We start from the raw sequence: 9,908 nt of genomic DNA, 5'->3' as shown, positions 1-9,908 counted from the left end.
AAGCGCTGGTCGTAAGGAGAGTTTGCTTCACCACATCATGGTAAGCCAACGGCCTGAGGGACGTTACAGCCTTACCGGGAACAGAGGAAAAGAGGTGGTGACACGCTGGCGATGTCAAATGTTAGTACTGCTGTCAACAGACTGATCTCAGCTTTACACACTGGTCTGAACAGATTGCAATTAACCTAAAACTGAGGTATAAATATCCACAAATATGTACAGTACATAGACAGGAAAATATTTTTTCATTTGTAACATTGGTAACCCTAAAAATACTGGAAAGTTGATACCTATGCCATTGAACTGCTTGGTAATTTACTGAAACAACGAACCCAACATCTTCATCTAGAGAAGACTACAATGGAATAATAAAACTCAAAATTAAGAGCTCCTTCCTCTCACTTCATCTCCACCACGCTCAAGGTCGGACTGTTCCGAGTTGGCTGTATCTCGCGAAGAAGGTTGATCGCAGCTTTTAAATGCATCCTCAGAGGAAAAGAAACAGGAAACCAAACCGGAGCCATCAACCACGTCTTTCTGTCTGCTGAATGGTCTCAATTTACACACACGTACGCGTGGGTGCGTCTACGTAGAAAATAAAGTTGAAATCGGTTCAGTATAAATACATCTAACCCATAAATTCTGCCACTGTGAAGGTGATCATGGGTACAGCTCTTCTGGGCATTGTCTGTGCAAAGAGGTCATTAACAATCATCTGATCTTAAGCCTTGACATCATCCATTCGAGTCCTTGGCAGAGTCTGTAAACGAGAGAGAGAATGTTTAAGGAACACATGCAATTCTCAGGATCACTTCAAAAATCATTCCATTGCACCAATTTAAATTCTTCCCAAGAATTGTAATTCTGACTGAAGGAATAACTTCCAAAAACAATTCATTCTGAGCACACCATTCCCTAGATCTTGTTTTGCCATCTAGGTGTGAGAGCTCATATCCCAGCACTTCCAAGACGTACAATGAAGTTCACAGAATCACAGACTGGTTTGGGTGGGAAGGGACCTTAAAGCCCACCCAGTCCCACCCCCTGCCATGGGCAGGGACACCTTCCATAGCCAAGGGTGCTCCAAGCCTCATCCAGCCTGGCCTTGGACCCTCCCAGGGATGGGGCATCCACAGCTTCTCTGGGCAACCTGTCCCAGTGCCTCCCCACCCTCTCTGGGAAGAACTTCTTCCTGGTATCTAATCTAACCCTCCCCACTTTCAATTTAAACCCGTTACCCCTTGTCCTGTCACTCCTGGCCCTTGTAAAAAGTCCCCCCCAGCTTCCTTGTAGCCCCTTCAGGCACTGGAAGGCTGCAATAAGGTCTCCCTGGAGCCTTCTCTTCTGCAGGCTGAAGAAGCCCAATTCTCTCAGCCTTTCAAAGTTCTCTCTAATTATGATTGTTCTTAATAAACCCCGCTCTCATCAGGACCAAATCATATCAAGTTTTATCACTGTGAGTTGGGACTGAAAATGTGATGGGAAAGTTGGTTTTCAGATCACACTGATCTAAAGTTGGCGTGTTCCGAGCCCAAAAGTCTTTTAAGATTATCACTGACAGGGGAGGAATGTGTGTTAAAACCAAACAGCACAATAAAAAGGCCAAAATAATTCAAGATCCCCCTCCTACAGCCAAGAACAACTCTTACCCCTCTCCTGTTAGGGCACAGCATGCCTGAATGTGCCACTGGTGATCCTTAATCGAAGTCAGCTTCAGAAACTGAGAGATTTCGGCTACTGTCATGCACTCTTTAACATCCTGCTTGTTAGCAAAGATCAGCAAACCCGCTTTTTTTAAGTCCTAGGGAGCAAGAAGGAAAAATACGATTACAGATCAGCCCTCGGAGGCAAAAGACGCGATGCCAAAGCAGAGAACCTTAAGCTCAAGCTAAAAAACCTGAACTACAAACCGCTGCAGGCAGACCGACACGTAACTTCAGAAAACCCTTTGGTCCAGCAGAGCAAGGTCCAATTTTTGCCTAGGACGACCTGTGAAACTACGCACGATATTCTGCTGTGCTCCACAAGGATCAGAGACACCCTGTATCCCTGCACGTGTGCAGCTGCAGTAACACCACCCACCTCTAACAGCCGAGGCCTCCCGTTTGACCATGACCTCACAGGTCATTCCTGAGCTGCCGTGCTCCCGAGCCGGGCTGTTACATACACACACCACATTTTTATGTATTACCACACTGTGAAGATCGATTTTAGTACCAAATGAGTAGACCATGCAGCAGTTCTCACGTGTAAAGCAAGCTGCAGTAATATTTTATTCAGAGGATGCACAGGATTTGTAGGAAATCCTTACTTCAGAATCAAAGGATGGGCATCTACGTGAACAAACATGTTGCAATAAACTTCTTTAGGGCCCAAGCAATATTTAAAATATCAGAGCTAACAATTTGGAGAACAGTGACTCTAGGGGCAAGCTTATTTTATCTCGAGCTGCTTGGAATTACATCGGTAGAGACACGTGTTACTGAAAATAAGAAAGTCACTGAAAGTAAGAAGGTCTCCCCAGGAAGCCGAGACAACTCATCCACTTTAATGCCTATCGGGCACACTGATTTTTACAAGCAGCAAAACTAACTCCCAAACGATCTACTGCTCCGGAAAACAGTTGGAGCTGACCTGGGCAACTCAATTTTGCCTTCACAAAAATTCAACTCAACTGGCTGGAAATGAAGGATTTTCAAGGACTGCAAGGAAAAGCTATTCTAAATAAAGATTTGACTTTCATTTCAGCTTATATATGGTGGTGTTCTCTTCAGGCATCACAGCGTCTGGGGAGTTCGCAGAACATACCGAAAACCTCTCGTGGTAAAACAACGGGCAGTTTACAGTTAGACGGGGCCTCTCGGAGCCCTCCCACCAGGAAGCAAGGGCTTCCCCAGCGCTTGGAGTTCCAGGCTTCCCTCGTTTCAAATCCAGTCCGTTAACAACTCCCTTTACAGATTACAAAGCTCAAGATGCAATCTTGTTCAGCGACGACAACAGACTGAAGAGTACACCTCTGACACCCCAGTTCCGACAGCAGCAGGCCCAATGGCAACGGTCCCCCCGTGCTGCACGTAACGCTCCACCACAACCAAGACAGCCACACCTGCTTCATTAATTTTTTTAAGCATAATTTTAATAGCAAAAATGTCTAATTTGACAGTTAGACACCAGGCAAAGCACGTGTTTTTCCCTGAAATGCTTTAGATTACCACGCTCGCTCGATGCAAATACGTGGGCAGGCTTTGCTCTTCCTGCAGTCATCTACTCAGCAGTGGCTACGGTTTAAATATAGACCTCGTATTTTGGGATATAATGCCATCGATTTTACACACATCTTTGTATTCTGACACTAACATTCGGAAGCTCAGCACCCGCGGCGTCATCTCAGATCAACTGATCCAGTCTGCATTAAACTTAACGAGTCCCAGGAGTAGCCAAGTTTACACAGACTCGTCTTTAGTAAAAATCGGGGCCTCTCTCTGGCTGCACTGCACGGACAGATTTGGGACATCCAGGTCATGCAACAGGAGCTCCTTGGCTTAGACATCAGCCCAGGATTTCTGAACCAGACCCAGAGAGCTTTGACACAGGGCTTGATTTTAAAGAGGCTCTTCACCAATTAGCAAATTATACTCTTGTTCTGTAATTCCAAGTACAGGTAGAATGATGGCTACTCTCGCCACGGACACACCGTTCCTTCAGTTTTATGGCTGGTTGCTATCAGGCGTATTATTAAGGCTGTATCTGTTTCACTGTGAAAACAGAAAGCATCCAGCAAGCACGACGCTATCAAAAATAGTAATTGAGTTGTTGGAGGAAACAACAACGACCTCATTCAGCTATTAACGCAGACTGAGGTATAAAAACACAAAGGTCGTTTATAGGTCCCAACGTCTACTTCGCTGAGACGCTCCGAAGCTGAAAAGCTACTTTTGTGGGAGTTCTCTTCAGCAATTTGGTATTAATTCACAGCTTTATAGCGAGCTGCACAAAAGACAGAGCCTCTACCAGGAACAAGACAGCTCTGACACAGCCTGCAGCTGGGAGAACGGGACTGGTAGGGTCTGCCTTGGGCTGCCCTGGAGAGGTCTCCGGGCTGTCTCCAGCTACCAGGCGTGAGAACTTTAACAAACAGCCTCCAAACGTGCTTCCCTTCGAACCTATCATCCACATCTTGCTCACAGTAAATAATAAACCAAAGAGAACACAGGGCGTACTCACCTCATGCGCTAACATTTTATACAGTTCTTCTTTAGTCACAGAAATTCTCTCTCTGTCTGTGCTGTCCACAACAACTATCACGAACTTGAAAAAGTGAAAATCGTTAGTCAGAGAACAAGCCCTTCCTGGCCACACGCTCGCCAGCAGCACAGATCACTGTCCCCGTCACGTTAGCCAGACGGTCAGCTGGATTATCAGGTAACAGTACGCTTCTGCCAGCCGGGGGGCGATTACCCGCAGCAGTTTACAACCCCCGCCGGGCTTTCTACACCAAAGTACCTCTGACACACCTCTGAACTTCCCATTTTCCAAAAAACTGACATCAAAAGCAAGTGTTTCTCTGTAATTCCAGAGCTGGTTTTGTTCTTTGCTTTTGTTCTTTGCACAGATCCCTCAAATCATTTGTCGCAGCCTTAAAAAGGTAAACTGTATCATCTTTCTCTCTCTAATTCAGTTACTAAGATGCAAATAGGGATTTAAAAAACCCCATAAGCTCCATACTTCAAGAGCATACATGCAGATAAACATAGCATCCTATAGGGAAGCACGAGAGAACAAAGTTAATTAATATTTGTAAACAAACAACTTCTTTTTAAACCCACTATTTATAACATAGAAAACCTTGACTTAAATCATTAATCAAGTTCAGTATATGTGCTGCAACTTCACTGTTCTTAAAATCCTTGGGGGTGCGTAAGCAAACTGAGCATGGAAACTTGCAAGACAGAGCTCCCACGGTCTCGGGGGAAAACCTGGGGGCTTTCAGCCTTACTCCTGAGGGGTTACACAGGTTTTAGGGTACCTGCCACAGAGGCAGAGCGGTCCCAGCCCACGAGAGAGGATCTGCAGGACCAAGGCAAACAGCACCTGCCCTGAGGCCGCAGATCCCAGGAACAGAATCCTTACCAACAAGTCTGTTTTAACTGCAACTCCGTGTCAGGCATCTGATGTACAGCGAGTCGTACAACAGCCCGCTAAGGAGGAGACTCCAAAAATCAAATGGGAGTGCCCTGAAGTAGCTACGGAAACACCCAAGGCACAGTCAAGACCACCCGCGGGGCGCGTGTCAGGCACAGGCCTCGTGCACACTGCGATCCCTTCACCAGCAACTCTTACACGCCGGCGCTCGGCCTCACCTCAGTGTTTGTGTAGTAGGTGTTCCACGAAGACCGAAGCGACTCCTGCCCTCCGATATCCCACATCAGAAAGCGCGTGTTGTTAACCACTATCTCTTCCACGTTGCTCCCTATGGTGGGTGAGGTATGCACCACTTCGTTCATGGAGCTGCGGGGGAAAGAGCGCCACTCGGTGAGGAACTGCAAGAACTGGCACGTTACCTGCGTTATCGAGCATCTCCAAAGCGACCTACTGCAAAGCCGATGGTCATTGCGAGGCAGAAAGCTTAGCAGGAGAATTACAGCAAACACTCCTCCTAACAGAGCAAACAGAGATGAGGTTTGACGGCGGAAGACAAAAACAGCAAGAAAAAAAGGACTCTGTGAACTATATAATAATCAAATTATAGGGCTGAGAGAGCATTCATGAACACAACTATACTATAATTAATTAAATCATAAAGCTGAGAGAATATTTTCTTCAGAAGCTGTTTTAAGCGGTCAGCTTTTCTTTTTCCGGGCTCATTTTGACAGACATGGGAGAGGGCAGTTGTTCTGCTTCAAGAATGTGGTTAAACCACAAGACTTCCAAGGCTGCAGAAAAACAGCAACTCATCATCCAGCTCCCTCAAACATGCTACGTTTCGCTCTCCTTCCACTCCAGGCCACTAAGAGCGTACTTCCTTCACAATTCAGTTACTTCACGTCCAAACCTCCTTCTCTCTCCCTTTGGCGTAGCCCAATAACTACTTTGAAATTCCGAAAGTTCAAATTATTTAAACTCCACTGCATGGGATATGTAAAAACATTTAAAAGCAGCTTCAAGGAGAACATCAACCATTTTCCGCAAACTTAATTACTTCTTTCTTCCAATAATCTTGACATATTCTTCCATTTTATATGAACTTTTCTTTTGAAGTCTCAGCAGAACTTCTAGTTACAGCGGCAGCAATTTGAGAGGTGTAACAGTGCTGGAATACTTGCTGAAGAGAATACAGAGAACTGAGGAGATAAAGGGATGGTCCAACGTCTGGAAAAGGAATCTGTTACACAGTGTCTCAGCAGCACGTAGGAGAAACCTCCTCACCACACACCTTTGAGGGAAGCCATATAAGGGAAAGGGAAGGACTAGAAGAAAGAACCATAAAATCAAATTAAGGATAACAGTGATATAGGATGCCTGTGGCTGATTTCATATCTAAAGAACAGGGTTTAGCAGAGTTAATGCTTGGAAGAGACGTATCACGAACCCCCTTTCCTTGGCTGAACCTGCAGCCTTTCACATTCAAGCTCTTGCTATCTTGCAGTCTGCAATACAAGAGGTGGATTTTTACCTCCTCCACACTGAAACCAGGTTAGCACAAAGCTTAATGGCATTTCTAGACACCTGATCACAAAACCCTACTGCTACCCGAGGAGATCCAAGTGTGAGAACAGGAAGAAATGAAGTGTCCGTGGAGCTGCTGTGATCTGTTAGGAGCATCACCACCCCGAGGTCTGCTGCGATCCTCCACGACATCAAAGTAACGGCCAGTGTACTACCCAACACCAGACCTGCCACTTATCTCTGCCCATCCCTTATGAGATGAGTCTAAAATATTAATTAGTGCTCAGAACGCTTCTCTGCCACAAAGGCACGGTAAGAGAAAAAAAGGGATACACGCAGATGGAGGAGCCAAGGAGGAGGAAGAGAGGCCAGTACGCACACGGAGCTCTGCCAGAGCAGCAAACAGGGCAAGGGGGATAGAAGAGAGAGGAGGGGAAGTCCTGCGGAGCTGAAACGGGCATAAAGGAAAAGGAGGCACTGTACAAAAGGGAAAAGAAAACACTGAGTCTGCAGAAATCAGACGATGAGAAGAATCATGAAACCTTTGCGGAGGAAGTGGAAAGAGACACCCAGGACAGCCCTCAGCTGCAGTTCCTAGCCTTAAATACTCTTCACTCTGCTTCTGCTGTCTGAAATCTCTCGCTCCCAGTTTAAATAACAACCACCACCTGCACCTTTTCCCTTTCTCCGCAGAGCATGCTGGGGCGTAAGTGGCTGCAGACGCTGCAGGAGTTTCAGAGAGGCGAAAGTAGATGGCAATCTGACAAAACCCCAACGTTCTCAGAAGGCGTATTTTAAGGGTAGGATTGGACCAGTACGGCCGAATCACTTCACAGGAATTATGTCCGATACCGGCCCAGGAACACGTCCTCATCCCAGACTACTTGACGTGAGGAATGGCCGCTCTGTTTGTGTCACAAGCAGACCCTGAGCCGACTGTCCCACCTCGAGGCTGCCGAGTCTGTGGGCAAATTCAAACCCTTTTATCAACATGCGGTTGAGGACCGGAGATTCGAAGCTCACACACGCCTCGTGTAAACTGGCAGCAAGGTTAAGGCAAGACAAACACAAGCCAGTGCCACTATAAAGCCAGGAGCTGCACGACAGCTACCAATGCTGGTGGCTCAGATGAAGGCCAGGGTGGCATGGGCTGCGCCTGCCACAGATCTCTGCTGTCCTGGGCTCGGCCAGCCTTCTTCCTCCATCCTCTACCACAAGCGACGTGGAAGTGGATCTTGGTACACAGGACACGAGTCACGGCAGGCAGAGGTTGGGCTTTGCTGCTCCCAGGACAATTTGTTTGGTATTTACAGGCTGTGGCATGGATCAGTTTAGCAGGGCTGTCCTGTGGCTAACCCCCTGATAACATCATCTTTTATGGAGCTGGCAAACAGCCTACACGCTGACACCGAAGGCGGCTGTGATTAAGTGGTAATAGCAACGTAATCTGATAAATAAGAGCTCTGAACAAAACCTTATTCATACACCAGGCAAAACACAGACCTTCCCAAGCTCTGAACACACGCTCTGACCCTCTGCCACCTACACCATCCGTGAATCTTCAGCGTCACGCTCTCGGCGCCAAAAGTAACAGGGAAAGCAAGGACAAGGCAGAGCAGAACACAAACCGCGCACTTGGACAGACGTGAAACGTCACCCGCAGTTCATACTCACAATTGATAAAGAATGGTCGTTTTTCCTGCGTTATCCAGACCAACAATGATTACTTTGTGCTCTGAAATAAAAATACCACTCGTAAGTCACACAGCTAACTTTGCTATCGTGATAACAGCAGCGTTACGCAACAAGGTCAGCCTTGCATTTTTGCCTGATTTCCAAAGCAAACTCCGTGTGCTGCATTTCATGGGCCATACCTGTCCGTGGTGTACAAACCCGCCCTGATCTGCGCGGGTGACTGTCAAGTCTCCCCCAGCTGCACGTCTGAGAGACTGACTGCAGATTTTTGCCTTCTCTAAATGGCCGGAGCAATCTCACGCTGGAATCCTTTCCCACCTTTCTGCAGTCTGTAGCAGCCCGCGCTACAGCTACAGCTTGCACGGCTGAAACGCCCCTTTCCGAGGCCATAGGGTATTACGGCCTGCAACCTCTTCAGCCCCTTGCAAAGGGCTGTCAAAACCCACCACGACGCTGCTGTGCGCTGTGAGCAAGGCAATCCACCTGGCTCTCTTAGTGCCCTCTTTTCCTTTCAGCAGGTTTGGAGCCTGGAGAACACATCCGCCTAGGAATATTTTACAGTACGCATTCACCCGATTTAGTTCTGGACAAACCAACGAGGAGCTACACAAAACTACTCTGACACACACGGGGACACGTTTTGGAGCTCAACGCCAGAACCAATGATTGTTTCTATTTAGCACCTTCCTCCCCATATATCACAAAACGGAATTTGAATTTTACAGCCCGTGTTGGCAACCACGTTCATATTTATCATTTCCAGGACGGGTGAGCACTGCCTGCTCACAGCTTTTGCTTGTACAAACAACCTTGGGCTCAGCGGAACGGTTCATGCAAGTAAAAGCTTTGTGAGATGTGGCTTTCTCCCCCCCACCCCAGCCTCAGCGGTCCACAAGGACAACAAAAAGCCCTTATAAGTCTGCCCAAGCTTCAGACAACCAGCAATCAGTTCCTTCCATTAGCAAAGTGCACTCGCACGGATGTATTGCAGAGGGAGGGGACAGGGGTCAGGTAAGTGGGGTTTCTCGGGTTTGATTTTATCAATATTGTGTGGTTTTGCAGAGCTGTCTTACATACCATCAAATAAAAATTCCAGCTTTAATAACTTTGCATAACTGCACAATATTGTAAAAATATCTGCTTACCTGACCCCACATAACTAGGAACTTTTGTTTCTGGTGTGATGTTGCCAGCATAGTGGATGTTAGGGAATCAGCTGGAACAGAAGAGCTGAGCTGGGCCTGGACGCTACAAGACAAAAATAGTCGGTTGCGTTTGCGCTAAGTGTTAAGGGGCACGTAATCGGGACCCTCGGCATGCAGGGGTGAGAGCATCTCCGTCTTACCTGACCCCACATAACTAGGAACTTTTGTTTCTGGTGTGATGTTGCCAGCATAGTGGATGTTAGGGAATCAGCTGGAACAGAAGAGCTGAGCTGGGCCTGGACGCTACAAGACAAAAATAGTCGGTTGCGTTTGCGCTAAGTGTTAAGGGGCACGTAATCGGGACCCTCGGCATGCAGGGGTGAGAGCATCTCCGTCCACATC

At 47.2% G+C, this 9,908-nt stretch overlaps 1 protein-coding gene across 1 annotated transcript; it reads right to left on the bottom strand.

Moving 5' to 3' along the window:
* Nucleotides 1-298: 298 nt before the first annotated feature.
* On the bottom strand, nucleotides 299-8,399 carry ARL5A (ADP-ribosylation factor-like 5A). The gene is made up of 5 exons (XM_010160889.1): nucleotides 8,341-8,399; nucleotides 5,361-5,508; nucleotides 4,225-4,308; nucleotides 1,650-1,801; nucleotides 299-760 (listed from the first exon to the last, which is right to left on the bottom strand). Exons 2-5 carry the CDS (start codon nucleotides 5,502-5,504, stop codon nucleotides 712-714), a joined length of 429 nt encoding a protein of 142 aa, XP_010159191.1. The 5' UTR covers nucleotides 5,505-5,508; nucleotides 8,341-8,399; the 3' UTR covers nucleotides 299-711.
* Nucleotides 8,400-9,908: the final 1,509 nt, after the last annotated feature.

Source organism: Eurypyga helias, unplaced genomic scaffold, assembly GCF_000690775.1.
Source record: "Eurypyga helias isolate BGI_N326 unplaced genomic scaffold, ASM69077v1 scaffold38971, whole genome shotgun sequence".
Classification (NCBI taxonomy): Eukaryota; Metazoa; Chordata; class Aves; order Eurypygiformes; family Eurypygidae; genus Eurypyga; species Eurypyga helias.
The sequence above is the reverse complement of the archived record's forward strand: the minus strand, read 5'-3'. Positions and strand labels throughout refer to the sequence as shown.